The 21753-nt window shown below is 46.1% G+C and overlaps 1 protein-coding gene across 6 annotated transcripts in view; it reads right to left on the bottom strand.

Moving 5' to 3' along the window:
* The window catches only part of LOC138745789 (A disintegrin and metalloproteinase with thrombospondin motifs 20-like), a 381593-nt gene that overhangs the window by 76165 nt on the left and 283675 nt on the right, over positions 1-21753 (bottom strand). For all 6 annotated transcript variants that reach the window (XM_069903086.1, XM_069903087.1, XM_069903089.1 and 3 more), the window contains one exon: positions 4334-4501. In XM_069903086.1, coding sequence (XP_069759187.1) covers positions 4334-4501 — 168 coding nt within the window. The remainder of the gene's footprint in view (positions 1-4333; positions 4502-21753) is intronic.

Here is a 21753-nt window from a genome sequence, read left to right as displayed (position 1 = left end):
TCCCTATTTCTGTCATGACCAGCTCTATTCTACTCACTTTTTCTTCTGTACTTTTCATTTTCCTTTACATTTCACTAAATTCTAATGTCAACCATTCTTTTAATGTTCTCATTTGTTCTTGAAATTTTTAAAAATCTATATACTGTCCATCTATTTTACCTTCTATTCCTCTATGCAGAGTTGGTCTTCTTCCTCTTCTGTGTCTGCATCTGTGTTTGTGACTTCTACTTCTCTTCCTTGTATCTGTGTCTCTTCTGACTTTCTTGTTGAGTTGACGTTCAAATTATCAGTGTTTAACCTTTCTGTGTAACTTCTCAAGACCCACAATTTTAAATGTTAAAATTGACTCTGCATTCACCATTTCAGCTGGTATCTCATTCCACCCTTCCACCACTCTCTGTGTGAAGAAGTTCCACCTAATGTTCCTCCTAGACATTTCCTCTTTCAACCTAACCCATGTCCTTTAGTTTGTATCTCACGTACTCTCAGTGGGAAAAAGGCTACTTGTGTTTACCTTGTCCTAAACCCTTCATAATTTTGTATACCTCTATTAAATGTCCCTCTCATTCTTTGATGCACCAGGGACTAAAGTCCTAACCTGTTTAATCTTTCTCTGTAACTCAGTTTCTGGTCCAGGAAACATCCTAGTAAATCTTCTCTGCACTCTCTCCCTTACTGATATCCATCCTATAGCTTGGTGACCAGAGCAGCACACAATACTCCAAATTTGTCCTCACCAATGTCTTACATAACTTTACCATGACATCCCAACTCCTATACTCAGTACTTTGATTTATAAAGGTCAATATGCCAAAAGCTCTCTTTATAACTCTATCTACTATTAGATGACAATATTATTTTTTTTACCTGTGATGCCACTTTTAGGGAATTATGATCTGTATTCCCAGATCCCTCTGTTCTACCAAACTCCTCAGTGACCGACCATTTACCATATATATCCTTTCTTGCTTTGATCTTCCACAATACAGCTCCTCACACTTGTCTGTATTTTGCGGCCTGTTTTTACAGCTGGTCCAGATCCCTCTGCTAGCTTTGAAAACCTTCCTCGTTATCTACAACACCTCCAATCTTTGTGTCATCTGCAAACTTGCTGATCCAATTTACCACCTTAACATCCAGATCATTGATATAGATGACAAACATCAACGGTCCCAGCACCAATCCCTGAGGCACACCACCAGTCACAGGCCTCCAGTCTGAGAACCATCATCCACCACTACTCCCTGGCTTCTCCCTTATAACTGATGTCAAATTCAGTTTATTACTTCACGATGAAGATTGAGTGTCTGAACCTTCCTGACTAACCTCCATGTGGGACTTTGTCAAAGATCTTACTAAAATCCATGTAGACAGCACCCACAGCCTTTCCTTCATCAGCTTTCCTGGAAACCTCCTTGAAAAACTGTAAGACATGACCTACCACACACAAACCCATGTTGACCATCCCTTGGGAGTCACTGTCTCAAAGGATCCTTCCTTGAATCAATACACTAATGGCATCACAAAGAAAGCACGTCAATGCCTCTACTTAACTCAGGAGTTTGAGGAGGTTTGGTATGATACCAAAAACCCTGGCAAATTTCTGGAGGTGTGTGGTGGAAAGTGTGCTGACTGGCTGCATCATGGTCTGGTATGGGGACACCAATACCCCTGAGCGTAAAGCCCTGCAAAAGGTAGTGGGCACAGCCCCTGAAAAACATCACAGGCAAAACCCTCCCCCCACTATCGAGAACATCTACAGGGAACGCTGCCATCAGAGAGCAGCAGCAATCATCAAAGACCCTCACCCCAGCATATGCTCTGTTCTTGCTGCTACCATTAGAAAAGTGGTCTCGGTGCCACAAGACTCGCACCATGAAGTTCGAAAACAGCTGCTACTCCTCCACCATCAGACTCCTCATCGACAAACTCAATCAGGGACTCATTTAAGGACTCTTACTTTTCTACTTTTATTAGTATTGACACAAAGCACAGTAACAGGCCCTTTCAGCCCATGAATCCATGCTGTCCAATGACACCAAATTGACCTATAACCTCAGAACATTTTTAAAGGGTGGGATGAAATTGTAGCCCTCGGGGAAAACCAACACAAATATGGGGAGAAGGTGCAAACTTGTATGTTCGACGCAGTTGGTGTAGTGGTTAAAACAAAGCCTTTACAGCACCAGCGATCAGGACCAGACCAGGGTTCGAATCCCACGCTGTCTGTAAGGAGTTTGTATGTTCTCCCCGTTTCTGTGTGGGTTTTCTCCGGGGCTCCAGTTTCCTCCCACTATTCAAAATGTACTGGGGTGTAGGTTGATGGGGTGTAAATTGGGCGGCACGGACTCAGGGTCTGAAATGTCCTGTTAACATGCTGTATGTTAAATCTTAAAAATTTTAAAACTCCTTAGAGAGAGCATGGGATTCGAACCCAAGTCCCAATTGCTGACGCTGTAACGGTGTTGTGCTAACCACTACACAAACTGTGCCACTCTGTATTGCACATTTCTTATTTGTTTACATGTTTATGTTGAGTAGTTTTTTTTGCACTATTGATAAGTGGTAATTCTGCCTTGCCTGCAGAGAAAGGAATCTCAGGGTTGAATGTGATGCCATGTACGCACTCTGACAATAAATCTGAAATCTGAAATCTAATCAGTCCCTGTCTATTCAAATACAGATATATCTGATCTCTATGGACACTTTCCAACAGTCTACCAATCAGGCTCACTTCTTTTAAGCAATGGAACAATGTGAGCTACCCTCCAAATCCACCAACACCACACCTGTGGCTAAGGACATTTTAAATATTTCAGCCAGGGACTCTGAAATTTCTACACTGGCCTCCCATATAACCTGAGGGAATATCTTGTCAAGCCCTGGGGATTTATCTATCTTTTTTTGTTTTAAGACAGCAAGCACCTCCTGCTCTTTACTCTGTGTGGGTTCCATGAGCTCACTGCTTGATTTCCTTAGTTCCCATGACTCTTGGGGACCAATTTTGTCCATTGGTATCCTTCTGCTGTTAATATACCTGAAAAAGCCCTTAGGGATTTCCTTTGCATTGTCTGCCACAGCAACTTCATGAATTAATTTTACTCTGCTGACTTCCTCCTTAACTTTTTCTTATGTCGTTTTACTCCTCAAAAGTACCTCATTTGGTCTCTCTCCCTGCTTCTGAACCAGATCCCCAATATCCCTCTACAAAATGTTCCCAATGCCTGCTAACCCTGCCTTTAATCCTGACAGGAACAGACAAACTCTGAACTTTCAAAATTTTGGCTTTAAAGGTTCTCCACTTACCTCGCACGTCCTCGCCCAAAAACAACCTATCCCAATCCACACATTCTCGATCCTTTCTCATTTCCTCAAAATTGGCCGTTCTCCAATTTAGAATCTCAACCTGAGGCCCAGACCTATCCTTCTCCATCATTAATTTGAAACTAATGGCATTATGATCACTGGACCCAAAATTTTACCCTACACATACTTCTATTATGTGTCCTGTCTCATTCCCTAATAGGAGATCCAGTGTTGCATTCTCTCCAGTTGGTATCACTATATATTGATTTAGAAAACTTTCTTGAACACATTTGACAAACTCTAATCCATCCAGCCCTCGAACATTATGGGAGTCCCAGTCAATATGTGGAAAGTTAAAATTCCCAACTATCACAACCTTGTGTTTCCCTCTCCACAGATTTGCTCCTCCAATTCCTGCTAACTATAGGGTGGTCTACAATGAAACTCCATGAGGATGGTCATACCTTTCCCATCCTCAGCTCCACCCATATTGCTCAAGTAGACTGATCTGTCCTTTTTGAGTACTGCTGTGATATTTTCACTGACAAGCAATGCCCCTTTCATCTCTCCCACTCTATCGCACCTTAAAATACGAATACCCGGAACAATGAGCTGCCAGTCCTGTCCCTCCTGCAATCATTTCACTAATGGTCACAGTGTCATAATTCCACATACCAAATCACACTCTAAGCTCATCTGCCTTTCCTCCAATGCTCTTTGTATTGAAATAGAGAATATTTCCATCAAGCACAATCTTTTGCTTTATTGCCCCACATTGATCTCCATTTTATTCCTCTCATATTCCCACTGACTACCCCGGGAGATTCTCCCCCTCTCACTCACACAGCAGTGGTAAATTACAGCAGCCAATGAGTGCCCCAACCTGCATGCCTCTTGGATGTGCAAGGAACCAGGAGTTTGCGAACTCCACACTAACTGAAATAGAACTGTGGCATGTTGAAATTTCCAAAAGTTGACGATGCAGTAAACCTAAGATGTACTGATTTTTCAACAGAGTGGAACCTACCTCCATCCATGGGGTGGATCTCCAGGCTGGGCACCGGCCAGATCTGCACTTTTTGTGAACACGTGGCTTCTTCAAATGCTCACACTGTTTTCTGTCCACGATGGATTGTCCCGCATCTACACAGACCACTTCCCGGTGCTTGATACCTCTTCCACATGAGGCAGAACACTGTGAACAAAGTACAGGAACTAAACTTGATAATGACGATGGTTATTGTCATACTTATGAGTCCAATGTGCATAGGCACTGACATTCCTTCTTGTCGCATCCACACCATTACATAAATGCATTGGCTACAACAAATTTCCAAAATATGCCGTTAGAGAAACAGATCATTAATATAACAGGATAGATAAATAACTATTCACAGTTGCAGCTCAAACAATTTAAAAAAAATCGATGCCCTTAAACTTTGGACTCTCCATTTCTCTGGAAATGAGATCTCATTCATTGCAAGTTCTATCTTGAATGGGTGGGTCTTTAGCAAAAGATCTGTGGCCAGACAACATAGACATTGTGGAACCTACAGGAGTTCTGGATCTTTGTAATGACGACACAAAGTACAGGAAAACTCTGACCATCGGACCTGATCCTGAAGATTTTCCAGATGATCATATGTTCTTCTTTCAATGCTCTGACACATTTTTAATTCATTTGTAGCTGACACAGTGTAGGTGTGTGTGTGTCAACTTATCTATGGAGGTGCAACCTTTCAGTTGAGTCAATAAACCAAGTCCTATCAGCTCCCAAAACGGAAAAAAAGATCTGATAACACTATTTCAAGCACAAATTGTTCCTTGGTCCACTGGCCAATATTTACTCCTAGAAACGACAAAGCATGGAAACAGACCCTTCAGGCCAACTTTCCCACATCGGTCAAAATGTCCCACCCACACTAGTCCCACTTGCCTGTGTTTGGCCCATATCCTTCTAAAGGCAGTCTATCTAATGTTACAACAGTATCATCTGGCAACCCAATCCATACACCCATCAATGAGAGTGTAAATAAATTACCTTTCAAGTTCCTGTTAAATGTCACCCCCCACTACCCTCCCTCCACCTTAAACCTATGTTCTCTGGTTATTAATTCCCCTATGATGGGCAAAAGACTCTCTGCGTTTACCCAATCTATCATCACATGCCTGTCAGTGAGACCATCTGTGTGCAATCATGTCCCCATGTTATAATGTTAACTGTGCTTCTTAATTATTTTAAAGGGCTCTGGCCCAGATTGCTAATGAACGGCCTTTTACTTTCCATGGATGTTGTTGAGTTTCTCCAGCACTTTTTTTGCACTGTTCAAAACTGACCAAGATGTGTTTGTGATATCGTGGAGTCAGAAAGTGCAGTGTGGAAGCAAGTTTTCTATGCTGAGACAGATAGGTCTGTGGATGGTGAAGCAATCCTGGGGATCTCATCCACACTTAAACAAATCTCAACATATCAATGCTCTTATAGCACTTCACGAGCAGTAAAGCACTTGGCGATGATCCAGGGTCAGGAAAGAGACTTGGCAATGGAAAAAATGGTCTTTCTTTCTGTTATCAACAATAATTTCCATTGTTGTATTTGTTTTAAGAAAGGTCTCATAGGGATTTTGTTTTATGTTAGTGTTTAGTGATTGAGCTCTACAGTGTACTGATAAGAGAAAGGGACCGTGCAGTTCTGTGTACAGTTACAAATGGAAGCCTGGTGTTGATTCCATTCCAGAGGGTGACAAGTGAGAACCTAATTCCAGCTGTGAGGACAGGTCGAAACTAGGAGAGAAACATATTTATCGTCATTCAGATGTGCCACTCTGAAAATAATCAGCGTCTGAACACAAGGAGCTGATGTGGCTCAAACATATCCAAGCCACAAACAGAAGTCCTTGCAAAAGGGATCCTCTCTGGACCTCATTTTGTCTGGTGAATGCCAAAATCAGGAACAAAGAAGATCATCGTATACATTTCCACTTGAGTGGAAAAAAAAGGAGCTTTTTGATCACTTTAAATTGAAGTGAATTAATTCACAATGTAATGCATTCATCCAATAATTCTCATAGAAAAGTCCAAAATGTGTGTGCTGCAATTAATTATTAAGGAAATATAAGACGCTCGGCATTGGAAGGAAAAGGAAAGAATGCACACATCCAGTTAAATAGGACACACTGTAATGAATCCCCACAGCATGTGCAGATAATCCACTTACACTCTGCACTTGAAGCAAACATATGTGAAGGTCATATAGAATTTTCCCATTGTGCATACACAATGCACAGCACACTGTAATCACATTGTGGTGATACAAATATGTGACTGCCGATGGATAGCAGGGCCATCCCCCACTGGTGACTCGCCCCCTGGTAACTCCTCCCCTTATGACCATGGAATAAAGGTTGACCTCCCTCTCCCTGTCCTCAGTCGAGCACTTGGAATCGGGCCAGCTATGTATAAAGTATAATAAAGTCTCTTGTTCCTCACTCTATGGCTTTGGAGTCATTAATTGAGCCTATCAATTTATTATACTTTAAATCTTCCACACGGGATGGACAAACTGCTGCAACCTGACAGGCTAGACCTCGACCCACAGACGCCCACAGCTGTATGAGCAGTGGATCCAGTGCTTCACAGACTTCCTGGAAGCTCCTCGTAGACTCTGACAAGAAGAAACTCAAGTTACTGTTAGCGAGGGTCAGCCGCCGTGCATACTTGGTGATCAGTGGCTGCACGACTTACCCCGATGCCATGACCGAGTTCCACCTCCTCTACAGACCGCGGATAAACGAAGTCTACTCACGGTATCTCCTGGCCACGAAAAAACAGCAACCCAGTGAGACTCTGGATGATTTCTTTAAGGTCCTTCATGATCTGGGGCGAGAATGCAGGGGCAATATCCCTGCCCCCGTATCGGTGGACCAGTATGTGGACGAATTGATCGGGGATGCCTCTGTGGCTGGGGTGAGGTGCGATTACATCCACCAACGACTGCTCAAGGAAGACAGGCTGTGGTTGCAGAAACCCCTCCGGCTCGATATGACTCTAGATTCAGCCCACTGCAATGCTGAATCCATCGCTACTGGCAACGGGCCCTCCACGTGTGGGCTGCCAGCGCAGCCATTTTTGGACCCAACATCACAGACCACCTCCATACAGGGAGGCCCTGATCCCACTACTGCTGCCACAGCCAAGCGCCTGAAGTGCTACTTTTGCACCCCTGGTGACGCTTCTGGCAAGAGAAGCCACCTGCTCGGGATGCAGAAAGGACTCTTCGAGAAAGTGTGTGTCGAAGCCTCCCCTACTGAGCAGCGCTGCATGCACCTCTGGAGGTTGGCCACTGAACCTGACTCCACTTCCTCCTGGAGCGTTGACATCATTTCTAGCCTTGAACGGCTTGACTACATGCGTGACCTGGAGGTCGGCCATCTTACCCAACTCCACTTCTGGTGTCGTGGACGACATCACTTCTGGCTGTGAACGGTTTGACTGTGTGCATGATCTGAGGGTCACCATTTTACCCGATTCCACTTCTGCCATCGTGGATGACATCATTACCTCTTTCTTCATCCACCCCTTCAGGTGCGACCATGTGGTCAACATGGGGGCTCCCTTCTTACCGAACTGGCACCCCCTCTGACAGCGATGACGACCATCATCATCTTGAATCAGGGGCAGCCCTCACCCGATCACCCACTTGATGATGGAGATCGAGGTAAATGGGAAGCAAACTAACAGTGGAAGCACTGAAAGCTTCATCTACCCAGACACTGCTCACAAACTCTCTCTCCCTGTCAGACCAACGAGCGGCAAAATATCAATGTCACAAAGGACCGACCTCCCGAGATCTGTGGGTATTGTATTGTGTCGTTAACTGTGTGTGGTAAACGTTACGAGAATTTCCATTTCCTGTTAATGCCTCAGCTCTGTGCACTGATCTTTCCAGGTCTGGATTGCCAGAGCCAGTTCAGGAGTGTCATGATGGCATTCGGGGGGGCCCCCCAACCACCGAACACTGTATACAACCCCCAGCTCACAGACCCCCCCACAGCCAGCCCACACCTGCTGTCTCTCCACCCTCCACATACCCCCACCATCATTGTTTGAGAACCTGACCCCGGACTATGCCCATAGCCACTAAGAGTAGATGCCACAGCGCTGAGGACAGGGCATTCATAGTGCACAGCTCCAGCCTGTGGAGAGCCCAAGTCGTGGTGGTCAGGGACAGAAGTAAACCCCTTATGGTGATTGACTATAGCCAAACGATAAACCCCGTCACACAGTTGGATGCATACCCCCTTCCCCAGATCGGCAACATGGTCAATAATATCACCCAGTACAGGGTGTTCTCCAAAACTGACCTAAAGTCGGGGTACCACCAACTCCCCCTATGCCCAGGAGACCCCCAGTATACTGCGTTTAAAGCTGATGGCCGATTCTTCCACTTCCTCCGGGTACTCTTTGGAGTCACCAATAGTGTCTCCATATTTCAGAGGGAAATGGATCGGATGGTGGACAAGCACAAATTGACGGCCATGCTCCCCTACCTAGATAATGTCACCATCTGCGGCCACAACCAGCAGGACCACTACACAAACTTTTCCAAATTCCTTCACACTGCTAAGTCCCCCAATCTGACCTAAAACGAGGACATGTGTGTGTTTAGCACATTTTTCCTGGAACTCCTCGGATGTGTCGTGATACATGATGTCATTGGCCCCGACCCCGACTGCATGCGTCCCCTTACGGAGTTCTTCTCTTATTACTCCCAATGGGTGCGCAATTATGCCGATAAAGCCTACCCCCTGATAAAACCACAACTTTGCCTTATTGGCAGAAGACTGGGCAGCCTTCAGCCAGATCGAGGCAGACATCGCTAAAGCCACGATACATCCCATGGATGAATCCATCCCTTTTCAGGTGGAAAGCGATGCCTCTGACTTCCCGCTGGCCGCCACTCTCAACCAGGCAGACAGGCCAGTAGCCTTTTTTTCCCGTACCCTTCACAGTCCTGAGACACGGCATTCCTCTGTTGAGAAGGAGGCATAGACTATCATTGAGGTGGTACGCCACTGGTGTCATTACCTGGGCGGGAAGAGATTTGCCCTGCTAATGGACCAACGAGCGGGGTACAATCAAAAGTGACAAAATCCTGAGGTGGAGAATCAAGCTCTCTAGCTACGACCCCCCCCCAACCCCCGATGCTCTATCCTGGGGTATAAGCACCAGCGCACATCTCAGCCGCCTCCAGTCCTTCCACAATGAACTTTGCCACTCCAGAGTCATGAGATTGTTCCCCGTTGTGTAAGCCCGGAAGCTTCCCTACTCCACTGAGGATGTCAGGTCATTGACCAGACACTGTCAGGTCTGAGTGGAATGCAAACCACGGTTCTTCCAGCCTGTCAACTCACACCTCATAAAGGCCACATGTCCCTTTGAATGACTCAGCCACTCATCCAACAGGAATGTATACTTCCTGAACGTCATTGACGAGTACTCCAGGTTCCCTTTTGCCATTCCCTGTCCCGACATGACCTCAGCCACCATCATAAAGGTGTTCTGCAGCACATTTACCCTCTTCAGGTACCCGAATTACATCCACAGTGATCGGGGGTACTCTTTAATGAGTGACGAACTGTGGGAGTATCTGCTGGCTAGAGACATTGCCATTTGTCAGACGACCAGTTACAACTCCCGGGGGAATGACCAGATAGAGAGAGAAAATGCCCCAATTTGGAAAGCTGTCCTCCTGGCTCTTAAATCAAAAGGTCAGACAGTGTCCCTTTGGCAGAAAGTCTTGCCGGAAGGACTCCACTCCATCCAATCCCTCCTATGTACTGCTACCAACGCAACCCCATACGAATGCATGTTTTCCTTCCACAGGAAGTTGGGGACCAGAACCACACGGCCACCCTGGCTCTCATCCCCAGGATCCGTTCTGCTGCTGAAACATACGAGGGGTCATAAGTCTGACCCACTGGTCGAAGAGGTTCAACTCCTGCACACCAACCCTCAGTATGCCTATGTGATGTACCTGGATGGTGTAAGGTAAAACATCATGAGATGGGAATGTGTAGGGAGTTACCCTGTACAGGGCAGTAACAAGAAGGGGAGGTGTCCTTGTACTCCTGTTAGGTAAAACATCATGAGATGGGACCGGAGAAGGAGTCACCCAGTACTAAGGAGTAACAGAATGCATCCTTGTACTTACAAGATAAGAGAGACATTGATGGATTGAGAGGCAGGAAGCTAGCAGGGAAAGGATAGCAACAGTTTTAGTCATTGGACAAGTAATGATATGATGATGTTCTAAACATGTATCCAAGGGTATAAAAAATCACCATTTTGCTGATAACGGCAGAATGCATTCTCCGACTAACTTGTTAGTCGCAAGTGTTACAATCCGGTAATAAAGAACAAAGAACCCTGATTTCGACTCAGCCTGATGTTTGTCTCACTCATTCATGAACAAAGCAGACCTAACAATGGCCATGAGGACAAGGTCCCCGTCCAGGACCTGACATGTGCTGGAGACCCGTACCCACTCCACACCCCTTCAACCCAGGTCCCACCTACATCCATTCTTCCCCCGTCAGGGACTCGGTGCAGGACAGCGACCCACCCCCACCCACCACACCATACACCCCGGACCCTGCTTCAGCGGCTCCGACCACCATGACTACGCCCACATAGAGCCAAGCCCCAACTCCAATGAAGCCAGCCCTCCCTCCCCAGCCTCAGGACACACGACTGGCAATGGAGCTGACCAGTACACTAACGGTGGAACTGCGCAGGTCACAGTGGCAAAGGACGTCACCCGACCGGCGGAGCCTCAAGGATTTTAATCTGGCAGGGTTTTTGTTTTAAAAGGGGGGGGGGAATGTGGTAATTCTAATATGTGACAGCCAATGGGTAGCTGGGCCATTCCGCCACTGGTGACTTGCTCCCTGGTAACTCCTCCCCTTGTGACCCTGGAATAAAGCCTCCCTCTCCCTGTCCTCAGTTGAGCACTTGGAATCGGGCTAGCTACAAGTATAATAAAGCCTCTTGTTCCTCACTTTATGGCTTTGGAGTCATTGATAGAGCCTATCACACATAAAAAGATATAATTTAAAATAAACATATATTAATATCTTGGAATGATTTAGTCGGTTACACGATTCCGATCATCAATTTCACAACCTGTAGGAAGAAGGAATTTCCCTGATTTTGATGCTCCTGTACCTCTTTCTGATGGTAGTGGATCAAAGAAAATATGTTCTGGGTAAAAGGAGTCCTCAATAATTCTTTGGGATCTATTTAAGCCACGGTTCCAGTAAATGTCATCAATAAAGAGATCAGTGATCTTCGCGGTCATTTGATGATCCTCTGTATTGACCAGACCCTATGCTTTGCAGCCACATCCCACGCGATGATGCAGCCAGACAGGACTCTCAATTATGTTGCTATAAAATGTTGTCAAGACAGGGGTCGGTAGCCTTGCTTTCCTCAATCTCCTTAGGAAGTCCAGGTGCTGCTGCTCCTTCCTGACTAATGAGGAGACTATTGGGTCCAGGATAGGTCGTCCTTGAAATGCACCCCAAGGAAGTTTGTGCTTGGCACCCTCTCCACAATGACGCTTAACGGAGATTGGTTTACCTTTGTCGTCCTGAAGTCCACACTCATCTCCCTTGTCTGTCTACTGTTTCAGAGTTCTGTGTTGTGTATTGGCCTATGTGTTGTGTGGTTTTATGTTAAAAAGTAACACTTTGCCTTAGAGAGACAAGGTGAAGGTGGACTGCTGAGAGAGTGGAAGACGGACTGAGCATGTGCAGAAAATCATCTAAAAATTTATGGACTTGGACGATAAACCACCACTGGGTGGTGTGGAGTGGAAGAAGGCCCAGAGCATGAGTCATGGTCTGGAGGACAGTTTAGAATGTTGGGATTTCAAGAAGGATGAACATTCCGAAGGCAACCAGAAGGATCTGGACGAAACCAGTTGTTCCTCTCTCTGCAACCAACACAAGAAGACAACTTCAAATTTTGTTTTCTCTCTCTCTCTCTCTCTCTCTCTCTCTCTCTCTCTCTCTCTCTCTCAAAGATCTTTTGGCTTCAGTTTACCAAACAAACTGAATTTTGTTTATGATCTTTGCTTCGGTTGAGATAGAAGTTATGTGAGTCTTGTGTGTTTTGTGTTTGTTTTGTTTCTAAGTTTTTCTTAGGGCTGGTTGGAAATATAACTTAGACTTTAATTGCACATGTTATATTTAGGCTGGGGAATTTATTAATTTTACACTGTTATAGAAATTTGCATAGTAACCAGTGGGCATTGTTATAAAAGGGGGGGATTTTGAATTAAAGTTTGAAGGTGAATTTTTGTTAATTAAGTAATTGTTCATCTTTACTCCTGTGTGACCTGCCTTCTTTGTGGTTGCTGGTTTGATCTTGTAACACTACAAACTCTCTCCAGGGATTGCAGACGCTGAAGATTATATAATTGTGGACAACAAACAAAAAGAAACTAGAGCTACAATCTGGCTGAATGTAATGGTAATTTTTTAAAATCTGGAAATTAATTGCAGAATTGATTTAAATTGACTAAGTTTCAAGTACTCAAGTACATTGTTGTGTGGAAAAGTTGCAGAAAATGGGACATTGCTCAAATATGCTTCATGGCAGCAATAACACTTGAAGGGGAACAAATCGTATAGCGTGTAATGCTTGAAAACAGTTCATTGAAGCAACTGAGAGCATCAGCAGAAAGCATAGCAAGAAATCCAGGCATTTGGAAAAAAAAATTGCTCATACCTCCTCTGTGAATGCTATTGAGGTAAACAAGCAATCTGCAGACACTGGGGTCTAGTACAAAGGTGGGATAGAAAGTCAGCAGGCTGAACTTGTCATAAATGTTGCTGCAAAGTTTCCACTTTTCAAATATCCTTGGATTTTGAAGCCAAACGGATATATCTGGGAGGCCACAATGTAATATGTTGAAAGAGCTCAAGAGAGGTTGTGAACTGCATGAACCAAAGCTCAAGTAGTTTCTGAATATGTGAACTTAGTTCAGGTTACATTCTGTGTTGTAGCAAGCAATTGAAGTATAAAATGTTGCCAAACAAGGAAGTCTGCAGAATGCTGGGGTTGAGTCATGCAGAAGCTCACTGGAGAAACTCAGCAGGTCACTGTGATAGTACAGGATACTATCACCAATGTATATATTTGTATATATTTACATATAGTAGTAGTGATTGGCTGAGAGCCGTAGCTACGCCCACGGGCAGGTTATAAAGGGCTGTTCTTAACCAGACCCAGGTCAGTCTGGACTGGTCGACCTCAATGTAATACACTCCAGTCTTTTGCTAATAAAAGCCTTGGTTTGAGTCAACAAGTCCTTGAGTCATTCGAGGTGCTACAGTCACACAGAAACCAGAGGAAGTAAGGCATAACCAATGTTTCAGGCCTGGGCCTTTTGTCAGATGTCAGGGATTAAAAGGAATGGCATGGTGGCGTGGGGCGGCATGGTTGGCGTAGCGGGTCACGCAGTGGCTTTACAGCTCTAACGATTGGGACTGGGATTTGAATCCTGCGCTGTCTGTATTGAGTTTGTATGTTCTCCCCGTGTCTGTGTGGGCTTTCCCCAGGGGCTCTGGTTTCCTCCCACCGTTTGAAATGTAGTTTTATGGGGTGTAGTTGGGTGGCATGGACTCATGGACCGAAATTACCTGTTACTGTGCTGCATGTCTACATTTAAAATTTAAAAACTGGAGCTCAGCTGTCCAATAATTGTGGATGATAACTGAAGGAAATGATCAATATAATTATGGCCATTTTCATTGTGGTTACCCCTCAAGGTCGAGGATGATGGTCTTTGTTCCTAAGGGCTCGCAAGTGGCTTACGAGTCCAATCTTGGAAAGTGAAGATGCCTGAGGATGTATATGTTTAACATGCACTTGATGTTGCACATGATACTTCACAAATCAACCAACTAGTTCTAATGGTCTGGAAACCATGACAATCGGAGCTGATGGATTTGTTGCATCCTTCATCCGTCTTCAGAGTAACTTCATCCACCTGTTCCACCGTTGAGGTGTTGGATGGATTTTTGTTTGTCAGGGACCTCCCCCTTGACCTTACCGCCATGGGTGGCCCTACCAGGAGCATAGTTCCAGAAGGCATCACTCTCGGGATCACAGGACCACATAAGCTTCTCCACCACGACAAGGTACAATCCATGGAGAAATCTATATAATAGGATATGTTTCATTCATATGTGTGTTGTAGGGAAGGGTTAGGCTGGTGTGGAGTAGGTCAACATTGTGGACCAACTGGCCTGTACTGACCTGTAATGTTCCATGTTTTGTATATATACATTGCATATGACAAAGCCTTTATATATTTTGCACCTTAGCATTCTGTACTTACACAACATGGAAGTAAATTAGATTGAAATTACTCCATGATTGGAGTTATCGATGCATTCACAGAGACAGAGAGCATGGAAACAGCTCCTTCAGCCCTGTAGGTCCATGCCAACAATCAGCCACCGATCTTATGTCAATCCTGTACTAATTCCATTATAGTCCCCTTATATCCTCCTCAGCATGCAGATGACATAAGATTGGAGGTGTTGTGGAGAGCGACTAAGGATTTCAAAGCTTGCAGGATCTGGACCAGCTGGAAAAATGGGCTGCAAAGTGGCAGATGGAATTTAATTCAGACAAGTGTGAGGTGATCACGTTGGGAGGACAAACCAAAGAAGGACCTGCACAGTAAGTGGTCAGGCACTGAGGTATTGTGTGCAGATTTGGTTACCTAACTACAGGATAGATATCAATGGGATTGAAAAAGGGCAGAGGAGATTTACTGAGATTTGAGTAACTAAGACTGAGTTACAGTTAAAGGTTAAACATGTTAGGACTTTATTCCCTGGAGTGTTGGAGAATAAGGGGAAATTTGACGGAGGTACACAGCATTCTGAGTGGTATAGAAAGAGTAAATGCATACAGGTTGAATGAGACAAGAACTTGAGGATGTAATTTAAGTATGAAAGGACAGAAGTTTAAAAGGAAAATTATGAGAAATGTCTTCATGCAGAGAGTGGTGAGAGTGTGGAAAGAGCTTCCAGCTGAAGTGGTGAATGTAGTCTCAGTTTTGACATTTAAAAAAATTTGAATAGGTATATGAATGGGAGGGGCATGGAGGGCAGTGGTCTAGGTGGAGATCAATAGGAATAACAGTTCGGCACAGACAAGGTAGGCCAAAGGGCCTGTTTCTGCATCATGGTGTGCTATGGCCTAACTGTCACAATCTCCACTCACCCACACATTTACAGTCACCACTTACCGAGTAAGTTGCAGAGCTGTGGGATGTGGGAGGGCATGGGAGCACCTGGAGGCATCCATTGAGGTCATGGGAAGAGTGTGTAAATGTCATTTGGACAGCTACATGGATGGGAAGGGATGAGAAGGAGGTGCGCTACATGCAGGCAGAGGGGATGGGTCCAGGTCATTAACCAAGTAGGCAAAGAGGATTTGGAGCAAATGGCCTATTCTGGACTGTGACACGATGACTATAACCGAGGCCAGGATTGAACCTGGAACTGTGGAGTTGTCCAACATTCCCCAGCAGCTGATACGTCATAAATAAAGTGACGGGTGTGTGTGTGTGTGTGTGTGTGTGTGTGTGTGTGTGTGTGTGTGTGTGTGTGTGTGTGTGTGTGTGTGTGTGTGTGTGGGGGGGGGGTGGGAGGCTGTGTGTTTGTATATGTGTATGTGGGTGTATGTGTATGTTGGGGGAGGTCTATGTGTGTGGAGTCTGTGTGTGCATGTGTGTGTGTGCATGTGTGTGTATTTGTAAGGTCTGTGTGTATGTGGTGCATGTGTGCATGTGTGTTTATGTGTGTGTATACATATGGAGTTTGTGAGTGTGTGCGTATGTGTATGTGCATATGTGCGTGTGTGCGTGCGTATGCATGTGCATGTGTGCGTGTTTTCACATGTGTATGTGTATCTGTTTGTGTGTATACACTTACATACACATTGAGACAGCAAGATTCTTGATAAATTCTTAAATCTATAGACTTTAAGTCTGAGATAAATATTCACTGTTGCAGATAGCACATAAAGAATGTGTTTTTACAATATTTCCAGCAAGTCTTTAGGATACCTTGGAGTAGTTTATGGTTAAGGTAGTAATTTATTGTCAAGTGCCTGATAGCATTTGGATATAAAATGGTTTTTGAACATAGAGGTGCTGGACTTCAGGCTTCTGTTCCAAGTCAAAGGGAACTTGCATGGGTCTGAGCATTTGGTTAACTGTGTGGAGGTAAGGGTCCTCAACTCGTCCACCCCCACATTGATGACTACACTGGTGCTGCCTCCTGCACCTACAATGAGCTCATCGAACTTATCCACCTTGATGCTAACTTCCAGCCTGACCTCAAACTCACATGTTCTATCTCCGACGACACTCTCCCATTTCTCAATCTCTCTGTCTTAATCTCAGGAGACAAGCTACCTCTAGTCATCTTCTGCAAACCCACCAAATCCCTCGACTATACCTCTTTCCATCCCTTTGGTACCTACCTGTGACCACAGGAAATGCTATACCTGCGACCACACCTTGTCCCTCAGCACCATTCGGGGACCCAAATAGCATTTCCAAGGGAAGCAATGCTTGTGAATCTGCAGGGGTTTTCTAGTGCTGCTCGGGGGGGTGGGGGTTCCCGTTGTGGCTTCCACTACATCAGGGAATTGGATGTAGGCTGGGAGATCGGTTTGTTGAGCAATTTCACTTTATCTACTGCAACCATTTTAATTCGTCAGCCCATTTCCACACTAATGTGTCAAGGATAGGTGAAGGGGCAGGTAGTGTGGAGGAAACCAAGAGGTTGCAGAGTGACTTAGATAGATCTGGAGAATGGACAAATGAAATACAATGTTGGAAAGTGCATGGACATGCAGTTCAATAGAAAGGTTAAAAGGGGAGGGAGCAGTCATTATCGGAGAGGGCTGAGTCAGAGTGTTAAGAGTTTTCTCAACAGGCTTCGGCAAGAACAGGTGAGGGATAGTAGGATTTGAAGCCAGAAAGTGCCACGCTTTTCAAGGAGCAGGTAGGCACAGGTAAGAGCAGGTTTTATACAGCATAATCATATATTTTGTTCCTCTAGTCATGAACAGTGGGAATGGCAGCCAAGGCAGGGGATGCTCCTCTTGCAGAATGTGGGTCGTCAGGGAAGCCAACAGTGTCCGTGATGACTTCATCTGTGAGAAGTGCATCCAGCTGCAGCTCCTGACAAACCGAGTTAAGGAATTGGAGCTGAGGTTGGATGAACTCCTGATCATTCAGGAGGCAGAGGGGGTGAGAGACAGGAGTTACAGGGACACTATCACACCTAGGAGGCAGGAGGAGGATAGATGGGTGACAGTCAGGAGAGGGAAAGGGAACAGGCAGGCAGTGCAGGGCACCCCTGTGGCCATTCCCCTCAATAACAAGTACACCATTTTGGATACTGTTGGAGTGCACAACTTACCAGGGATAAGCCATGATGATCAGGTCTCTGGCACAGAGTCTGGCCTGTGGCTAAGAAGGGAAGGGAGGAGAAGAGATGAGCTGTAGTGAACGGGGATTCCATCGTTAGGGGGAGAGATAAGAGGTTCTGTGGAAGAGATCGAGTATCCCGGATGGGATGTTGTTTTCCTGGTGCAGGGTCTGAGATATCTCAGATTGAGTTCATGGGAGGGTGAGGAGCCAGATGTCATTGTCCGTATAGGGACCAATGACGTGGGTAGGAAGGGTGAGGAGGTTCTGCAAGGAGAGTTCAGTGAGTTTGGTGCTAAGTTGAAGGACAGGTCCTTCAGGGTTGTGATCCCAAGATTTCTAACTGGGCTAGTAAGGTTAGAAACAGGATGATAATTCAGCTTAACATGTGGCTGAAGACATGGTTGGTGTTGGAGAGTGGGCTTCAGGTTTCTGGATCTTTGGGCTCTCTCCCAGGGAAGGTGGGACCTGTTCCGATGGGATCGTTTGCATCTGAACTGGAGGGGGATGAATATCTTTGTGAAAGTGTTTGATAATGTTGTCCCGGTGGGTTTCAACTAGATTTGCAGAGGGAGGAGAAACAGAGAACCGGAGCAGATGGAGGAGTGGAGGATGGATAGATGATGTGAAAATTACATGCACAGTAAAAAGTCAATAGTTTTATGTAGTGAAAATTTTCTAATGTGCATCTATTTCGACGCAAGGAGTATTGTAGGAAAGGAAGACGATATATCTCCCTGCTCTCCTTCAGGTGCTCTAATGTATGTGCAGGGTTCCAGTGCTGTCCGAGGTGTATGCTTCATGGAGCAGGTCCAAAGGTTTCTATGATCCCCTGCCCCATTAACATGGTGTCGTAGACTGTGATAAACGATCCACAAACACACATCCACCCACAAACACACACACACACACACACACACACACACACACACACACACATAACACCCACACATACATCCACCCACACACATACCCACACACGCACCCACAGACACACAACCACATACACTCACACACCCACCCACACACACCCACACACATCCACCCAGACACACACACTCACACCCACACCCACACACATCAACTCAAACACACACCCACACACACAAACCTACACCCCCACACACATCCATCTATACCCACGCACAACCACACACACACACGCCACACTCACACACACACATACACCCACACACATACACATCCACCCACACCCACACCCATACAACCACACACACACACAACCACACCCCCGCTCACACACATCCACCCACACACACAAACCTACACCCCCACACACATCCATCTATACCCACACACAACCACACACACACACGCCACACTCACACACACATACACATCCACCAACTCATAAACCCACACACACACAAACCCACACATACACACCCACACACACACGTGCACACACCCACACCCACACACACATCTACCCAATCTCACACCCACACCCACACAGAACCACACAAACACACACACCCCATATACGCACCCACACCCACACACCCACATGCACAGACACACACCCACACACACATCCATCCACACACACCCACACACATCCACCCACACCCACACCACACACACACAACACACACATCCACACATATCCACACACATTCACCCACATACACACACACACACACCCAAACCCACACACACATCTACCCAGACTCACACCCACACCCACACACATGCACCCACACACATCCACCCACACACACCAACACACACATCTCACACACACCCACACACATACACACACATCAACCCACACATACACACACACATACACCCACACACATACACATCCACCCACACCCACACCCATACAACCACACACACACACACAACCACACCCCCGCTCACACACATCCACCCACACATACACACACGCATACACTGACTCACATACACATCCACTAACACAAACGCCCACACATACATCCACCCACACACACCACATACACACACATCCACACACAACCACACACACCTACACCCACATATACATCCACACACACACCCATACACCGCACACACACACACCCACACACACCTACACCCACACAGACATCCATCCACACCCATACACAACCATACACTCAACCACACCTCTACACACATCCACCCATACTTACACACCCACACGCACACACACCCACACACACATACCCACACACACATCCATCCTCACATACACACCCACACGCACACACACCCACACACATAAACACCACATACGCACACAAACACCCACACACACCCACACACACAACCACACACAGACACCCACACACACTCACCCACCCAAAAACATATAAAGTAAAAATAGGGCTACCAGCAGCCTACCATGAACCTCCTCCAAGCATCACCTTGACAGGCAGCATGTAGGAAGACAGCGCAGGGGAACAGCTTCCATCAGCTGCTTTATATAGTCACCCGCGTTTCCATAATGCTGGCACTGGCGGTGTGGTTCCAGCTGTGTGGGGGATTATGGGTAATGACACTAGTGATGCTAGGCTATGAATCACAATACCTCATTTGGGGGAGTGGGGTTGTGGAACAATGGTCACGGGGGTTGGGGGGTCATAATATCTCATTTGGCTGGGCATTGCTGATGAATGCTCCCCCTGGCACTGACCCTTGTAGGGATGAAAGGAGGAGGAGTGGCATTGCTCATCAGGGAAAATATCCCAGCTGTGCTCAGGCAGGAGAGACCAGAGGGCTTGTCAACTGAGGCTGTATGGGTGGAGCTGAGGAATGGGAAAGGTATGACCACACTCATTGGGTTCTAATATAGACCACCCAATAGACAACGAGAATTGGAGGAGTAAATCTGTAGAGAGAGAGAAGACAGCTGCAGGAAACATAATGTTGTGATAGTCAGGATTTTAATTTTCCACATATTGACAGGGAAAGGGCAAAATGGCTTGGAGTTTGTCAAATGTGTTCAGAAAGATTTCCAAATCAACATATAGAGGTAGCAACTAGAGAGAGTGCAATACTCGATCTCCTATTAGGATCTCCTGCTTTGCGGAAACTGCCAAAATGTTTGGCCTGGAAGTCAGCCTGAAGAAAACTGAGGTCCTCCATCAGCCAGCTCCCCACCATGACTACCAGCCCCCCCACATCTCCATCGGGCACACAAAACTCAAAACGGTCAACCAGTTTACCTATCTCGGCTGCACCATTTCATCAGATGCAAGGATCGACAATGAGATAGACAACAGACTCGCCAAACAAATAGCGCCTTTGAAAGACTACACAAAAGAGTCTGGAAAAACAACCAACTGAAAAACCTCACAAAGATAAGCGTATACAGAGCCGTTGTCATACCCACACTCCTGTTCGGCTCCGAATCATGGGTCCTCTACCGGCACCACCTACGGCTCCTAGAACGCTTCCACCAGCGTTGTCTCCGCTCCATCCTCAACATCCATTGGAGCGCTTACACCCCTAACGTCGAAGTACTCGAGATGGCAGAGGTCGACAGCATCGAGTCCACGCTGCTGAAGATCCAGCTGCGCTGGATGGGTCACGTCTCCAGAATGGAGGACCATCGCCTTCCCAAGATCGTATTATATGGCGAGCTCTCCAATGGCCACCGTGACAGAGGTGCACCAAAGAAAAGGTACAAAGACTGCCTAAAGAAATCTCTTGGTGCCTGCCACATTGACCACCGCCAGTGGGCTGATAACGCCTCAAACCGTGCATCTTGGCACCTCACAGTTTGGCGGGCAGCAACCTCCTTTGAAGAAGACCGCAGAGCCCACCTCACTGACAAAAGGCAAAGGAGGAAAAACCCAACACCCAACCCCAACCAACCAATTTTCCCTTGCAACCGCTGCAATCGTGTCTGCTTGTCCCGCATCGGACTTGTCAGCCACAAACGAGCCTGCAGC

The sequence above is a fragment of the Narcine bancroftii genome, chromosome 11 (assembly GCF_036971445.1).
Source record: "Narcine bancroftii isolate sNarBan1 chromosome 11, sNarBan1.hap1, whole genome shotgun sequence".
NCBI lineage: Eukaryota > Metazoa > Chordata > Chondrichthyes > Torpediniformes > Narcinidae > Narcine > Narcine bancroftii.
The sequence above is the reverse complement of the archived record's forward strand: the minus strand, read 5'-3'. Positions and strand labels throughout refer to the sequence as shown.